At 37.5% G+C, this 18261-nt stretch overlaps 1 protein-coding gene across 1 annotated transcript in view; it reads left to right on the top strand.

Annotated features, from left to right (window-relative positions):
- The window catches only part of RTTN (rotatin), an 86295-nt gene that overhangs the window by 32007 nt on the left and 36027 nt on the right, over positions 1 to 18261 (top strand). Inside the window, exons 16-19 of the mRNA XM_082699044.1 lie at positions 6415 to 6508; positions 9985 to 10180; positions 12669 to 12759; positions 15202 to 15355. Of these exons, the coding sequence (XP_082555170.1) occupies positions 6415 to 6508; positions 9985 to 10180; positions 12669 to 12759; positions 15202 to 15355 (535 nt within the window). The remainder of the gene's footprint in view (positions 1 to 6414; positions 6509 to 9984; positions 10181 to 12668; positions 12760 to 15201; positions 15356 to 18261) is intronic.

Here is an 18261-nt window from a genome sequence, read left to right on the forward strand (position 1 = left end):
CCAAAATGTGCATTTTTTAAAAACTACTGTTGAGCAGAATTATGTCTGTATTTTTTTTAATCTGTTTTATCAGTTGCCAAAATAAAGGAGAGGTGGTTTCTTCCCTTTGAGCTTTTCTTTGTGAAATATGTGATTGTTTGAAACTTATAGGAGCACCAGTTTAAATAGAACTGATTTTATTTTAGTTTATTTAAACATTTAAAGAGAAGTTACTCATGGGATTCTTACTATTGCTCTTTTACAAAAGAAGAGATTAAGGCATGCAAGGATTAAGTGTCATGTTCAAGATTCCAGTACTGGTAACTGATAAGAGCATTATTTGAACCCAGAAGTATGTTTGGCTCTAGAGCCCAGGTTGTTGACCGTGATGTTCTACTCCTTCACGACAAAGCCAGATGTGGTAGGTGCCATAACAGATGTTCTAGTCAGGGTGCAGTGAGGTTACAGCAGAGGGCATCATGAAACAGAAAGTGAATTTGTATAGGAAGTGGTAATTGAAATAAGCTTTGAGGGGTTAGTCTTTTTTAGATGTATGTACACATTTTCAGGGAACCAAAAAGATATGCAAAGTTGTCTTAGGATTCAATACCTTTTGACAGGAGTTGAAAGTCTTGTCAGGAACACGAAGCACAAAGAAAACATACCAGCATTTATGTGGTTGTGTGGTACTAAAAGCATTAGATGCTCAGAAAATGTCTGGTTTGTTTGGAATATGCAACAAGGCCAAAGTTTAATTACCAGGTAGGGGTTAGCTAAGAGAGCTAAGTCTGTTTTTGGTTTGAAGAGTTAAGATGTAATAGCTGTAAAGATACAGACATAAAGGCATTTCAGCTGAGTAGTATGCATGAAACGTTAACGTTGACATTATAGAAATATGCATTGGCATTTGTGTGAAGGTAGTTACAAGTTATTTTATAGAATGAAGAACAGACCAAGGACAGTTAAAGCAGGGATGAATTGAAGTGGTTTTTTAGAAGAACAATCATTTTGGCATAGGAATTAGTGATAGAGTAGGTACATACGTCCAGTGCAGTGACCCCAGGAAAACCTGGGGAGTCAGCCGTTCACATGATTGTGGAGATAAAGAGGATGATATACTTTGTTTAGATAAATTTCAACCACTTGGGGATTACCCAGGATCTAAGACTTTGTGTATTTTAGTTAGAAAGACAGTGTAAGTAAGATTCTAGTTCCTAAGTGTTGGTAATATAGGCCACAGGGCAGTAGTACAATGAAAGTAAGTTTGTTGTGGTTTTTTTTTTTTTTTTTTTGTATAAAAATGTAATATTGATTCTTTTTTTTTTTTTTTAAAGATGGATTTATTTATTTTAGAGAGAGAGAGCGAGAGCATAACTAGGGGTGGGGGGGAGGAGCAGAGGGAGAGGGCGTAAGAGAGAGAGGCAGACTTCTTGATGAACGCAGAGCCTGACGCCAGCCTTGATCTCAGGACCCATGAGATTGCACCCTGAGTGAGCCACCCAGGAGCCCCTAATATTGATTCTTTTAATAAGACTTAGATATTGATGGTTAGTAATACCTCCATGTTAGTTTTTTTTACTAGGATTTTTGTGTGTGTGACATTAGAATGAATATAGTGGCTGGTGGAAATAGAATATGCATTCCAGTCTGTGTACATAGTGTATACTATTTTATAAATATCATTTAAAAAATCATTGGAAAGAGCAAATAATATTTATTTTGTGTTTTTTATCTGTATTTTTTATTGCTTTGGTGTGCTGGAAATTATCCAGCCTAAGTAACTATAGAGGTATAGCCATTACTATCAAGTGCAAACATTTAAGGAAATGGCAGAAATGTTTTGAGATTGATTTCAGCAACTTTATTAAGCAGGTAATTGTAACTGAAATAAGTAAAATAGGTTTGGGTCTTATTTTATATTTGTACTAAAATATATTTCCTTAATTTTGGTAAAACTGGTTATTTTTTGTAGTCAGTTTTGATATATGTGGAGAGTCAGCCTTGGGCCTTTAGAGCTCAGATGACAATAGCTTTATCTAGTTCGCTCTTGGCTGGAGAGCTGCAGATGGGTTCAGGTGTTAAGTCTACACCATTTGAGAGCGGAGCCCTTTCACAAATGAAGAAGTGGTGTCTCCAAGAATCCGGGTATTTGGTGTAGGGTCACAAAGCTGATGGAGACAGGAATAGGATGACAAGCTCTAGGAAACTTGTTCTCTTAGGGCACAGGGATGTGATTATTTCCTAAGCTTAAATCTTTGCATGCAAGTGAGTGGATCTTGTATCATCTTAGACTCGTTGCTTCAGTGATATTTCTCTGAGCTTCCTTTTTTTTTTGTATTGTACACAGTCCATTTGAATCGTGGATCTATATAGTCGAAGTGGTTTGAAGTTCTTCTTATAATTTGGTGAGAATTAACAATTACAAATTGTGAAGTGTCCCAGAGCTTTTCTGGTATTGGGCAGAGACAGGTATCATCTGTAGTACTGAACATGTGAAACCTGTTCCTCAGAAACTTTTCATACTTTGTATTTTGCCATGTTTTAAAAATTTGAGTCAATTTGTACCCCGTCTTTTTCATCTCACAGATCCTCATTTTCTTCCTTTGTTCCCTTAATTTTTAAAAAACCAAATAACTTACTTGGAAAACAATCTACTTTTGATGAAAGAGGATATAGAAAATATTATAAAATTACTTGACATATAGCATTCAAAAAACTTCGAAGTATCCAGTGAACACTTTCATTTCTGTAGGGCAGAATACAAAAGAAAATAGTTTTGAACATAGATGCATTTTGTTTGTTTGACAGAAATTGTGGTGTTTTTAGACCCAAATTCTACTTTGATATGGTAAACGACTTTGCTATTTTCTGCTACTTCAAAGGGAGTCTGTTAAAATTGTAACTGCCTATTTTACAATGAGGCATGATTTAGAAATCTTTTTTAGCTATCAAATCTGTTTATAAACACATTGAAGCAAAGGTTATTATCTTTTTTAGTTTTTATAAGCAAAATTTGATTGTTTTACGACAGTGGTAACACCAGTTTATCTGTATTAATAGGCTTTTATTGCCTGTTACAATACCAGAAAGGTGAAGGGTAGAAGTATATATACTTCAATTCAAGGAATACTCAGTTTTATTTGTCTTATCAAGGGAATGTAAATTAAAAATCTCAAGATGTGTCATGGGGCAGACAAGAAAGAGGAAAATGTCTAGATTGTGATTTTGTACTGAAGTCATTTTAATGAATTTAATGAATAGAGCAATGACAGAAGAATTAGACAGACTCCCTGGTATGAGGACAGCCCTGGCCCCCCACTTGGGGCTTTATGGTTACTGTGAGAGCAAATGAGAAGGTGTGTTCTCTGCTGTGAGGGGTTGGTGGGGGTTGGGGGGGAGAGGTGACTAAGTACACTCAGCTTGGCTGGCCAGCATTCTGGAGGTTTGTCTGAGGGCTTCCTCTGACTTGAGTGTATTGGTGCTTCTGTGAACATAGTCCTCAAGAGAATCCTATTTAAAGTGTGACCTTGTGGTCCTTGTCTCTCAATGAGGACCTGGACTAGATCAGGCCTTTTCTGCTTATGGCATTGTGGGCTTATGTGAGCCTCCTCCACCTTCCAGAAGCTAATACTTGAATATTCAAATGGATTAGTTGTTACTTGGATTTCAAGGTAAGTAACATATCTGTGTGTGTATGTATATATACACATATGCACACACACATACATACACTTACCCTGTATGGTAACTTTATGTATATATATACACATATAATATATAAATATAAATACAAATTTACCATTATTATTATACATATATACATATATATATACATGAATTATCAATTTATACAAAGTTACCATTATTATATACATATATACATATATATGCACATATATATACACACATATATAATAATACACACACACACACACACAAGTTACCATATAGGATAAGTTATAATACAACTATTAAGTTAGGGGCTTTCTAAAATATTTTCTAAATTTGTATATCACTTCCTTGGACTATACTGAGGAAAATCACAACTTTTATTAATGTTTGACTTTTGGTCACTTCTTGTGATTTTGCTTTTTTCTAATGAGCCAGGTATTCTGTGGGCCCTTAGGAACTTTTTTATCCTGCACTGAGTGCTGCCTCTTCTTGCCAGTAGGGAGGACTGGATATGGTCTATCCCCTCTTATTGCCCAAATGTTTAAAGGCTAAAACACATTCCTTTAACTTTTGCATGACTGAGACAGTCTGCCCTACTTGATTCATAATAAACTTATAAAATATAAGTTTCAGATGGCATATGCAAGGGATGTTTAGGGAAAAGATAAAGGATTCTAGCAGCATTGTCTTCTTAAATTTTATTATACAAAAAAAGGAGCTTATGGCAGGCGCTGTATCGTCTTTGTGATATCAGTCTCAGTTATGATTGTTGTTTTCACACACAGTGAAAGTTATTTGGATGTCTGTTGAAAGGAATTTTTTTTTAACATTTCTTAGAGTCAGTTGTAGGTAAATAGCATTTTTAGAAAAATAAATTTTAGGTTTTTTTCCTATTATCTGGATCTAATATTAGATAAAATAAGGTATTTAATATATAATTATTTAAGACTATTTATTTAAACTGAAATTTATCCAGGTTTTCTTTTTAAGATGACTTTATGTGCTTGGCTTACATTTATTGGCTACACCTTTCAGTTATTGTTTTGTCATACTTGAAGTGGTGAGAGATGATTAAAGTCTTAATTTGAAAGGGGGATTTTAAAAACTGTATATAAATTCCATCAACCATTTCCTTCAGATTTATATTCTTTTTACTAACAGAAACTGAAGGGGGCACCTGGGTGGTTCAGTCATTAAGCATCTGCCTTCAGCTCAGGTCATGATCCCAGTGTCCTGGGATAGAGACCCGAGTCGGGCTCCCTTCTCTATGAAAAGCCTGCTTTTCCATCTCCCACTCCCCCTGCTTGTGTTCCCTCACTCACTGTTGTCTCTTTCTGTCAAATAAATAAATAAAATCTTTAAAAAAAACCCCTGAAAACAAAAATAACCTTGCTGTTTTGCTTTTATTCTGTTATACCTACTTTATATGTTAAGATAAAACACGATCAGTATACAAGTTCTGAGCTGTATGGTATCTGAGTTTGAGGTAGGGTTGATTCGTAAGTTCTAGTGACAGCTCATACTGTATGTATGCGCTGACATGGAGCTCATCCAGGTTTGGGACTTCAGGCTATTTCAGAGAAAATAAATTGATGGTAAAAAAAAGAGTGATCTGACCTCTCCAGATAAGGTATATTTCATATAGAAGGTGCCAGATACATCAGTTTGAACTTTTTCCATTTTAGGAGGCCACACAGTCTACTCATCTGTAAACCTGTACGTGAAATTGTGTTTGTCTTCTACAGAATTCATGTTATGTTTAATGTTTTAAAAAATACTGATTTCTGAAACACCGTGTCAACATACTGCCTAAAACAGTTCTTTTGTGATATGGGGAAGGTAGAGAAAAATCTTTTAATACTTCTCTTGATTTTTTTCTTAGGCACTATTAAAATTTGTGTGTGCCATTTGAAACTTATAAAAAGAACCCCTCTTATTATGAGTCAAGTAGGGCAGACTATGACAATCATGCAAAAGTTAAAGGAGTATGTTTTAGCCTTTTAACATTTTGGTACTAAGAGGGGATAGGCCATATCCAGACCTTAAAATCCTAAATGGGCTTCAAATCAAAACTTTGTTTCTTTGAGTTATTGATTTATATAACTTCCAGCAAGCCCTATAAGAAGAAGTAAGAAGTGCCATTCAAAAAACTTACAACTCTAGGGGCACCTGGGTGGCCCGGTTTGTTAAGCGGCTGCCTTTGACTCTGGTCATGATCCCAGGGTGCTGGGATGGAGCCCCACATTGGGTTCCCTGCTCAGCAGAGAGCCTGCTTCCCCCTCTCCCTCTGCCTGCCTCTCTGCCTACTTGTGCTCTCTCTCTATATAGCTCTCTGTCAAATAAATAAATAAAAATCTTTAAAAACCCCAACAAACCTACAACTCTAGGGGCACCTGGCTAGCTTGGTTCTTAAGCATCTGCCTTTGCCTCTCAGGTCATGATCCCAGGGTCCTGGGATTGAGCCCCGCATCAGGATCTGGGCTCGGCAGGAGGCCTCTTCTCCCTCTCCCACCCCCACTGCTTGTGTTCCCTCTCTTGCTGTGTCTTTTTCTGTCAAATGAATAAACAAAATCTTAAAAAACAAACAAACAAAAACCCCAACTCTCAAGATGTGGAATGTTTTCCAGTCATATGAGCTAGTGTAGTTTTGTTATTAACCTTGTTTAAGGATATTTTCTATATATTACTTCTGTTTCACTTCCCATGTGGTAACATTAATGAATGAATGTTACAAATAACATAATTTTCTTTGCTGCTTGATAGGTGGCACCTTCGTCGGGTAGTGCTGAATTTCCGCCCCTTGGACCCTCAGCAGTGTCTCTCCCTGAAGCCTCACATGACCAGTTTGTGGCTCAAGGTACTTTTAGGAAGACATTCTACTTTCAAAAAGAAAAATGGCAAGTCGGTCCAGATATTTTGAAACTAAATATCTACATAAAAGAAAATTAAATAAGTCACAAAGCACAGTGAATGTCTAAATAACAACACCATGAAGTGGCCCAGAACATGATAGAATAAATATATCAGAAATTAACAAACCATGTGCCCTTACCTAATAAATGGAGCTTAGGTGTCTGATTGACATATGGTTTCTTATTAGTTAGGTATAGATATTTTGTGTTTGAACTGGAGAACTAATAGATATTAGTTACCTTTATTTTGCTCCCTCTTTAGGGAAACACTTCAATTTACCACAGTACTCCTCAAAAAGTGGAGAGAATCTGGTCATAAGTATTTTTCAAGGGGAATACTTCCATTTTAAAGTCCACAAAATGGTGTTGCATCTTTATTAGAAATGCTTGATGAGTAGCCTGGGGTTTATTTTTATTAACGGTAATATATAAATTCTATTCTTTGTATTAGGGACTGCTTCCAACTCTGTTATGCTTCAAACTTTATATATTTGGAACATTACAGCTTAACTTGTGTTTGTTCTAGAGAATGTACAGGCCTTTATTCAGTAGCACTAAATTCATCACCTGTAAGGAATATACTCCCTAAAAAGAAGGTAATTTTAAACACTGAAATATAAGCATCTGCAGGGAAAAGGCTTTCTAAAACTTCAGAAAAAAATTGCTTAATTAAGGTTTTCCTCTGAATTTTTATTGTAGTATTTGTTCCCTAACTTCCTAAACAGTTCCCATTTGGGTTTTTTTAGTAATATATGTTAACAATATAAAAAAAGTGTTTAATTGTAGAAAGTACTCGTTTGATCCTCTAAACAATAAAAGGAGCAAACTCACGTTGTTTAGTTGACACAGAGCATGAAATGAAATTTGATAATGAATTTCATGAACGTTTATCTCTGAAAGTACGTTGCATTATTCTTTTTTAATAACTTCATTGAGAATAATTTATATACCATAAATCACTCATTTAATAAGTGAATTCATAGGTTTTGAGTCTGTTCGCAGACCTGTGCATCACCACAATCAATTGTAGGACGTATTCATCACCCCAAGAAGAAACCTTGACATTAACAGTCACTCTTCATCTCCTTTGATCCTTCCTAGTCCTAGGCCATTATTAGTCTACTTTCCCTCCTTATAGATTTGCCTGTTACGGAAATTTCATAAAAAAGCAATAATATAGTATGTGTTTTATTGTGACTTTTTTTTTCACTTAGCATCATGTTTTCAAGGTTGATCCATGTTGTATTATGTGTCAGTACTTAATCTCTTTTTATTGCTACAAATCCTCCACTGTATGGATATACCACATTTTATTTACCCATTCATCAACTGATGGACATTTGGGTTTTTCCCACTTTTTTGCTATTATGAATAATACTGCTGTAGACATTCATGTATAAGTTTTTGTGTGGACATACAGTTGTGTGGGGTTTTTTGTCTTTTTTTTAATTGTATTATTCTTTATTTGGATTTTATTTTCAAGGATTATGCTTAGAATATGTATTCACACCCAGTTTTACAGGTTGCCAATCACTTAAGTGTGTATATTTGACAAAAAACTTTTTAGTCCTTTTTGTTGAAACTGCCATTGAACAGTGCTGCAAAGCATCGAATATATATTGTCAGTGAGCCATAATACCAGAGCAATTACTTTGTTGTTGTTAAATACCTTCTTGAATCCCATCTCTTTAATATAGTATTAAGATAAAATGTGATTTTTTTTGTTTTGTTTTTATTTTTTGGTGATAATGAGATTTTAGTTCCCTCAGCCAGAACATCCAGCAGGATTTGCCAGTAAAGCTGGTTAGTCCTTTTATTTGTTGTTTTGCTAATTCTTAATTAACCAGGAAATTAATATACTCCAAAGTGATTTAGGACGGGGTGGAAAAAAATTGTCTCTAGCATGTACATTAGGGCCACTTGAGACATCCAAGTTTTCATTTTTAAATTTAGTTCCTAACTTTTGTAAAAGAAGAATTATTTTATTAAAAAAACAAAAAACCTTAACAGGATCTCTTACAGGATCTCTAAGCTTACATTTGATATACAAAGATGAAAAGGATCATTAAAAAATAAAAATGTTCATGTATTTGAGGACTACTGACATAAACAAATGGGATAATTTCTTTAGATAAAATATCAAAGTTTATTTAAATATATTAGATGAGTTTGAATTTCTTAACCTCCATGCCCTCTCCTTTTATTGATCTTCTTCTATATCCTTGGCCTAAAAATGCTGAAACCATCAGGCTCCCTGCTCAGTGGGAAGCCTGCTTCTCCCTCTCCCACTCCCCCTGCTTGTGTTCCCTCTCTTGCTGTCTCTTTCTCTCTCTGTCAAATAAATAAGTCTTTTAAAAAATAAAACATATTAAACATCAAATCTTTTTTGATGTTACATAGCCCCAAAGTTATATAGTCCTAATTCTTCCCCTGAAGGAATTAATTACAAGGGAAAATTGAACTTTACAGTGGAGGAGCTGGGTAGATACCACTTCGATCGAATGGCTGAAGGTAACACCACTAGTAGCAGCACAGACAGGAATCCTGTTTTTCCTGCTGGGATTCACTGAAGATCCACGCATGAGGAAACATCAAACATCAGGCATTCTACAAAGTAACTGGCCTGTGCTCTAAAGGAAATAAGTGAGGGTCATGAGGGAAAGTCCTGAGGCAGGTTAACAAAGATAGCTTTCTTATTAACCATCCCTTGTTGAGTTTTCTGGAAAAGGTGCACAGTCTCATAACTTCAGTTCTAAAATCCAGAATCTGAAACCTCAAAAGTTTTCTCAGAATTCACTTGGTGAAAAACCTGCCTGTACCTGAACACTGTTGCTGCGGAACCTGAGCGGTACTGGTTTGAGGTGGTCTTTCTTCCTTTCGGCCTCCTGCTTACCTGTGACTGTACATGGGTCACACCATAGAAGTACTCATTTCATTGTGGGGTATTGCCCAAGATCCCATTAAAGGTGTGAGTTAATGTACGGTATGTGTATCTTATTGTTTTTCTAAGATCTAAAATATTTTGAGTTCTGAAGCATTTCTGGCTCCTAGAGCTTTAGAAAAAGAGTTGTAGACCATCTATTCCTTAATGTCTGAACACTTGAGGACACAAAATGTGCACTACCCTTCTTGTCTAGGGTCTTTCACTGTCACCCAAGGCAGACACAGACAGACAGACAGACAGACAGACACATACACACACACACACACACACACACACACGCACGCAGAGTGGAAGAGTTGGATGTCTGCTTCCTTGGCCTCAGGGTTGAGATGAGTTGGGCACTAAGGCAATTCCCCAGCCATCTCTCTTTGGCATTTTCAGACTTTTCAGGGACTTTCCTCAATTATCAGAACTTGTGAATATTGTGCATAACCACAAAGTAAGCACAGTTGTGATCATCTTTATTCTTGTTTTCAGTAATGGGTCAGCCTGAAACTGTATCAGCACAGCTTCCTCGTGGCACATCCCTTCCCGCCGCTCTGCCCAGGCAGTGTGTGGTCACCCCACCACTCCTTTCAGCCGTGTGTGGCCTGCTGGATGGGCTCTTGGCGATCGCTCCGGGAGACGGGGCCCGTGCTTTCCGGCAAGCCCGGCTCATTGAGCTTCTCTGTAGGTAAGACAGGCAGCTGGTAGAGATGAGTTGACACCAGCTCTGCTCACGATTTGGTGTAAGACTGCATGCGTGCTGCAAACATATCTTTACCTTTTCTTTTTTTTGGCCCATTAGATTGAAGGTTTCTTCTTGCCAGAATTTTCTTTTGCCAGAATTGTCTTGACAGTTTTAGTTTGGATCTATTACAGCACTCATATTGGTTTGTTATGTTGATGTTATGCACTCCCACCTTCTGATTTTTTTTTTTTTAATAATTCAGAGGTTCTAAACCTTATCTGTCCTCCACCGTACTCAAGAAGTATGATACAGTCCCCTTGGCCATTCTAAATGGAAGTGAAAGAGGTCATTCATCTCCCTAGGGTTATATCAGAATCATAGCCATCAGTTGATAATCATTGTTTAAATTCATTTGGAGTATTTTTCATTTTTGAGATTAAGCTCTTTGTTTTGTTTTGTTTTGTTTTTGGTTTACACTTTTAATTTGAAATAACTTAGAGAAAATTTGCAAAAATAGTGTAAAGAATTCCTGTGTACCCTTCACCCAGCTTCCCCTAATGTGAACATACTACATAGACATAGTCCAGTGATCAAAACCAGGAAGTCAGTCTTGGCATAATGCTTTAACTAAAGCAAAAAAAGTGATATTTGAATCCCAACAATTTTCTGTTAATGCCCTTTTCTTCTGTTGTACAACCCAGTCAAGAATCCCACATTGCATTCAGTGGTCAAATCTGTTTAATTTCCTCCCTTATGTGAAGGTTCCTCAGTCTTTTGTTGTCCTTCATAATCAGGGTCATCAGGAAGTACTATGATAAAATTTAGGAAATCATGATTTTCTTCTTTCATTTAGCTAATATTAATGAACTTAGGGCAGGACCTTCGGATGGTCACATTGGTTATATGGTATAGTAAGAAAGGCCGCAGATCCTCAGCGAGCCTGACTTAAGGTCTTACTATAGTTCATTCACACCCTAGCATTACAGCCTTGGGAAAGTTATTTTAATCTCGGTGGTGTCATTAATAACATTTGTTTAATGGTATTCGTGTGAGGATTTAGTGCTGATGTCTAGGATACTCTCTTTATAGTATCTGCTCATGTTCTTTCTTCCCACAACCAGATTCTGAGAGCCAGCCTACCTCCTTGTGTTGACTACTCAGTCATTTGCATTTCTCTGCCTGTGAACATTCACCGTCTGAAATATCTTCTTCTTCTTGGTCAAATCACAGTACTTTCTTTTACTTTTCAGGATATTAAGAAAACTCTAAAAAGAAAGAAGTATCCCTTTCAGCTCACTTTTCATTACTTATTTACCATTTATAATAAGCTATGGGGTGTGAGTTTGTTCTCATTTACTTGTCATCTTTGTACTGTGGGACCTACAAGAGTTGGAAAGGAACCCACTAGTCAATTGACTTTTCCTGATGGATGTTTTCCTGCCTTGCAAAGATCAGAATGGAGCTTTAGGAATCCTCTGGCTTCTCAAGGTTCAGCCAGGAGTCTGCTGTGAAATTAGGCCAAAGAGCTATTAAAGGATTTTATGGCAAAGGCTTGTCATATTCTGTACCTGTTCTTTATTCCTGACTTAAAACAATTTTCCTGTTTGTTTTGCATTATTTTGGTTTTTACTTTCTAAATCAGAACTTATTTCCTAGCAAGTATTTTTCCTGTTTTACAGGGGAAGCTAACCACCAAGGTTTTATTCTTGTTTGCTTTCCTTCGAAAAGAGCTTCATTATATTTTATTCTGCTTTTCATTAGATATTTGCTTCCCATGTTTATTGGATAAGATCTTTCCTGTGTTCTAAAATACTATAGGCTACCTTCTTTTTTTTTTTTTTTTTTTAAGATTTTATTTATTTATTTGACAGAGAGAAATCACAAGTAGTCGAAGAGGCAGGCAGAGAGAGAGAGAGAGGGAAGCAGGCTCCTTGCTGAGCAGAGAGCCCGATGCGGGACTCGATCCCAGGACCCTGAGATCATGACCTGAGCCGAAGGCAGCAGCTTAACCCACTGAGCCACCCAGGCGCCCCATAGGCTACCTTCTTATATACAGTTATTGTCTTTATGAAAATCTTTTCTCTTTTTTTGTTTTTACTTTCTATTCGAGTATAGTTGATACTCAATGTCACAGTACTTTCAGGTGTGCACCTTAATTATGCGACAGATTTATGTATAACGCTGTGTCCCCTACGAGCATACTTACCATCTGTCCCGTTACATTGCCATTACAGTATCATTGACTACTATGTTCCTTACGGTGGGCCCTTTATTCCCGTGAGTTACTCATTCCCTAACTGGAGGCCTGTATCTCCCACTCCCCTTCACCCACTTTGCCCAACACCCCCACCCACGTTCCCTCTGGCAACCATCAGTTTGTTCTCTGTTCTTAAATTTAAGGTTATAGTCAGACTTCACATACTGATTTATTTAGTTTTTAATAAGCAGCATACAACTCCTCTGGAGGGTTTTCTTTTTCTTTTCCTCGCAGGATTGCAGATGCCACCCTCCTAGAGAGCTGTGTCCAGGAGCTCAAGGCTCCGCTGCCTTTGTCACCCCCAACTGAACACACTCAGGCTCAGGTAAGTGTTAGGCCTCCCTCCCGCCTCATGTCTGTTTGCACATTTTTTTGCTTCAAGTGCCGGAGAGATTTCTGCCGAGAATATACTAACCATTGGAGAGGTATGGGAATCTTAGGTGATACATGGTATGACGAGGGTGTTTGAAACAGGTTACTTACCATTCTAATCCGAGACGTCTTCACATGGTGAAAGAAAGCAGCGGGCTTTAAAGATCTAGAGTCTCTTCCTGATTCCATTATTAACCAGCTCTAAATGTTTATCCACAGGTCTGGATATCTTTGAGCACCATATTAAAAAAAGAGGACGTTGTATAGACCACTTTCCCATTCTGTGATTACTTCCATCATTTTCATCTAAACTGAAGTTGTTAAAAATACATAGTGACTAAATTCAATGTATTTTCAATATTGAATCTAATAAAAAATAAATTTATTTTTGTTAGATATTTAGATATTTACTATTTTGTTTTTTAGATACTACTTTTAAGTTCTTGCTTGCAGCTAGCATTTTTATGTAAAGTATGCTTAACAATTCCTTGCGTAGTTGTTGCTAATAGAAATGTTACCTCTAATCAGATTTTAAGAAGGGCTACAAGATTTATTTATAATTAAAGGTGGATCAGACCAGTATCTCTTGCTTTGTGGTACTGTCTTTGAGGTTTCTGAGTAGGGAAGACACCCTTTTACAAGGTTGTGTAATACAGTGTGCATCATCTTCAAAACACTTGTCCCAGTGCAGTGTTTTCATTTTTGAGTGTGTTTATTTGCTTGAGGCTGTCTCCTCCATTTCACTCTCTGTCCATCCAGCAGTTTTTTACTGAAGGCCTACCATGTGCCAGGATCTTGCCTGTGCAGATACACCTGCTGATGATAGACATCCGAGAAGAAAAACTAAAAACGGAATGATGTCAGAGCTGGGAGGGTTAGGGCTTTCCACTTCGGGTGGTCAGGGAGGTTCTTTCAGACAGGAACATGTAACCCGAGCCATGTGAGGAAGCTAGTCCTGGGGTGCACTGCAGGACCCCTGAGATTGGGATATGTTTGGTCTATCCGAGAAGTATCAAGGAGGCCAGAGTGGTTAGAGCACATCTGTGAGGGGGAGATGAGGTCGGAGGCTACAGTGAGCTCTGTGAAGAGAGGGCTTTGCCTGTTCTTACGTATCGGTTATAATCTGGATGCTGAGCGTGGTGCCTGGCCCGTGGAAGGTGTTCACTTAGTCCTTGCGGAATGAACGAGAGCAACGGTAGCACACATTTATGGAGTGCTTGTTTGCACTAATGTATGTCATCCTCACAGTCGTCCCATGAAGTATCGATGCTGGCTTCATTGTAAAAGTAAATGGCTGGAAGTGTCCAGGCTTGCTTATAAACAAAGGGGCAGAGCCATGATTCCAGCTCACACAGGCTGCTTCCGGAGCGCACACCCTTCCTCACTTCATCACCGGGCCTCCTGGAGGCTCACTGCTTCTCGGCTGTTTGTCCTCACACAAGATTACTCATTCATTCCAGAAAAGTTCTGGAACCTCTTCTCTGCCAGACTGTGTGCTAGATGCCAGTGTCAGATGTGAACAGAGCAAACACACTGCCCACGTGAGTTCTGTCCTCGGTGCAGAAGACAGACAGTAAGCAGCAAATAAGACGAGAAGTGTTCTATCAGCTGGTGACACGTGGTGTAGGAAAAACCAGGGTGGGTGGAGGGTGCGTGGCGGCGGGAGAGGTGCTGTGTGTCGTCAGGGGCTCAGGAGAGGCCCCTTGAGGGGGAGAGTGGAACTGCGAGTGGAGGCGCCAAGGAGGCAGGGGTGTGGCGGGGCGGAGCGCCGGGGCTTGGGAGAAGCTCGGGCCTTCTCTCTCGGATGCATCTCGTTGGCGCTCACTTGCACGGTTCATCTCTGCCCGGTCGGGCTGCGTGTAGCAGAGTCAGACTTGCTTGGGGCCGCAATCGGTAGTGTAGAGTACAAAGGTGTCAAACAAGACTTGCCAGCAATAAGGAAATTAAATGTTACAAACTTGCATTTTACCTGATAGGATAGGACATGTGTTAAAGAGTATTTCGTAATCTTTCTTTCTTTATAAAATTGTACAATATATGGCACTGGAATGCCCCTTTCTTCCACAATATTGATTCCACAGGTTAGCTACTTAACTAAAAAGGCCTTCTTTCTCTAAATGGAATTTGAAATTTGACTTTGAAAATACCAACTACTTTGTTTGGTATTATTATATTTGACAGTGTTAATGTCATTAATGACATGTTTATGAGAAAAATAATACTTTGTGTGCTATGCATTCCTTTTAGATTTTAAAAATTATGATCAATATTTTATTAGTTTTTTTATTAACTTACATTACAAAGTGACTCATAATGCATAGAAAGCTGATATATCACTGAATTAGACTTTTCATATAATCTGTTTTATTTTCCTTTGTCTGTTTTGAAAAAATAGGTATCCTTTCTCCTAGAATACCTGTCCTCTTTGTCCAGGCTTCTACAGTCGTGTTTGCTGGTAGATCCCGACCTTGTGATTCAGGATGAGCTTCTGAAACCTCTTATCACAAACATCATTGGGGTCCTCACCATATGCACCAAAGATGTGTTCGGTAAGCCTTATTTTTTTTAGATTTAGGACAGAAGCAAATAATATTGAGGAAAAAAGTCTTAACTCTGCACCAGATACTCACTTCAAGGTTAAATTTTATGTTGTGCTTTGCCAATGTTTTGGAAAGCTTTTATAATGTGTTTTATAGTTTGGATCTTTTTTTAAGTGGTTCCAGGAGACCATTTGAGACAAATTCCTAGTATGGTGAAGGATCTATCCCCTGTGCTGTCAATTTAAAAGAGGGCAAAGTTTGTATGTAATATTAGCAAATGCAGTGAATTTCAGGTAGTAATTATTCTTATAAGCTATGGGTACAGCCAAATGACCTACTAATAACTTACTTGTAATAATAAGTATAAATAAGTGCAACATATAATATTAAACATTTTGATAAAGTCCTAAATTATTAAGAAATATACTCTGATAAAAATTTGCATATAGTACTAAATAGAAAAGAACATTAAAACAATATAGGATCTTTAACAGAATTAAAATATAATAATTAAAAGATTTAATGAAGTAACTGATAATTTGGCTATTGCTTAGTTTTTGGAATTTTGTGGATTTCCTTGGTTTTAGGTAAGTAGAATGTTTTATGATGCCAGCAAATTTAGTCCTCAGTGTCTCATTAGTGTTAAAATATTCTGGTGCTAGAAGAATAGTAATTCCTTAGTTGGAAATTTTATAAGTGGTCATGATGTCTTAACTAAGCAAATCAGGATAGACCATGCATTCTCTATGAGGGTAATATCACCCCCCTAGAAGCAAAAATTAAATCTTGGGGGAAAGTGGTAGGAGAAAAATCTTAGCTGTTACAATGGTTTGTGGCCCTTCAGAGCTCAGTTCTACCAATAAAATCTTATTCCTTGGTGTTTAATTTCTCTTGTTGGGTTTCTTTGATAACACTTGGGAAGCACTGATACTGAGCTCATAGAAGATAAACCAGAAATACACAATATCATTGCTCAAAACCCTAGTGCATAGATGTCATGACTGGAGGACTTCTGATTCAACACTTGATCCCAAAGTCATATGGCAAAGAGAGCCAAGTCTTACGGCCAGATGTCCCAAAGTTATATCATGTCTTGATTGTCATTGACTGACTTGTAGATTTTTTTTTTAATTGATTCTCTTGCTTTTGTGTGTGACTTGGGCCTTGAGAATTAAATAAAAATAGTATATGTTTTATTATTATAAGAATTAATTGGCCCATCAGTAATTATGTCAACTGCTGAAAATAAAAATGTCACTGATATTTGAATGTAGACCTAGTGGCTGGTTAAGTTAGAAGTCATTTTCTCATATCTAGCAAAAGGTAAAAGTTCAGTAAAAATTTTTTAAGATATGAGGGTTGTTTTTTTTTTAAAGCTTTTATTTATTTATTTGACAGAGTGATAGAGAGCACAAGTAGGCAGAGCCGCAGGCAGAGGGAGAGGGAGAAGCAGACTCCCTGTCCGGGACCCTGGGATCATGACCTGAGCCGAAGGCAGACGCTTAACCGACTGAGCTACCCAGGCGCCCCTAAGAAACAAGTTTTAAAAATCTCTGGAAAAATAGCTGTGAATGATTTTATAAAGTATTGATTATCTTTCTAGTGTATATTTATAGGATTTGCTAATTTCCATATGTAATTCGATACATTTTATTAGGAGCAAGTAAATTACATTGAAAGTTATTTAGCAAAAGTGGTTATAAAGTTAAGTTAAATGTTAATTGATTTTTAATTTTTAAACATTTTTTTAAGATTTTATTTATTTATTCAACAGAGAGAGAGAGAGAGAATGATCACAAACAGGCAGAGAGGCAGGCAGAGGGAGAGGGAGAAGCAGACTCCCTGTCCGGGACTCTTGAGACCATGACCTGAGCCAAAGGCAGAGGCTTAACCCACTTAACCCAGGCACCTCAATTTTTAAAGGTTTTATTTATTTATTTGATAGATAACAAGTTGGCAGAGAGGCAAGCGGGGGTGGGGGAAGCAGGCTCCCTGCTGAGCAGAGAGCTGGGTTCGGGGCTTGATCCCAGGACCCTGAGACCATGAGCCAAACAAAGGCATAGGCTTAACCCACTGAGCCACCCAGGTGCTCCAATTTTTAAACTTTTAAATATTTTATTTGGCTATCTTGAATAAAATCAGTAAGCTTAATACCTAATTCTTTTTAAGCATAAAGTGCAGATATACTGATAGTACATAAACAGATATACAGAATCTGTAGAATTGAAATTTCATGGGGATGATGAGGAGGAAACATATGTCTGAAAAGATTCCTTATAGAGCTGAGAATGACAAGAAGGTTGAGACACACAGCAAGGATTGCTTTAATCCAAACTCCCTGGAATATGCCATTTCCAAAGAACCCTGAAATGGAAGTCCTTAGTTTGCAAAAGCTGGCAGTGTGGTCAGAGAAGATAGTCCTAGATTGCTGCTTCTTTCTAGCCTCCATTTGACACGTAGACTGAAGGAAAAGCTGTCCTTACGATAGGTTAATTGCTATTTTCTCAGCCATAGGCAAAGATGCAAAATCCTCTTTTGTGTCACGTTTTCATTGAGGGGCAATACTCATGGTTGTTCAGAGGAATTCTCCTTTCTTTTCTGCCAGGACCTGGCACATTGTGCTTGCTTCTTTCACCCCTGCACAAAGGTGACAACGATAATAGGAGAAATTTTATAAAAGTAGCACAAATAATGCCATCCTTTTACAGTCTGTACAGTGTTTGATTCCTGTACCTATGGTGAAAGGTTATGTATTAAGGTTATGACTTAATATTCAGTTTGTCAGACCTTCTGAATTGTTGCTTCCTCCTCTCTCTGCCTGCCTCTCTGCCTGCTTGTCATCTTTCTCTGTCAAATAAATAAATAAATAATCTTAAAAAAAAAAAAAAAAAAAAAAAGAAGCAAGGTCTGTCCCG

Source organism: Mustela nivalis (assembly GCF_964662115.1).
Source record: "Mustela nivalis genome assembly, chromosome: 14".
Lineage (NCBI taxonomy): Eukaryota > Metazoa > Chordata > Mammalia > Carnivora > Mustelidae > Mustela > Mustela nivalis.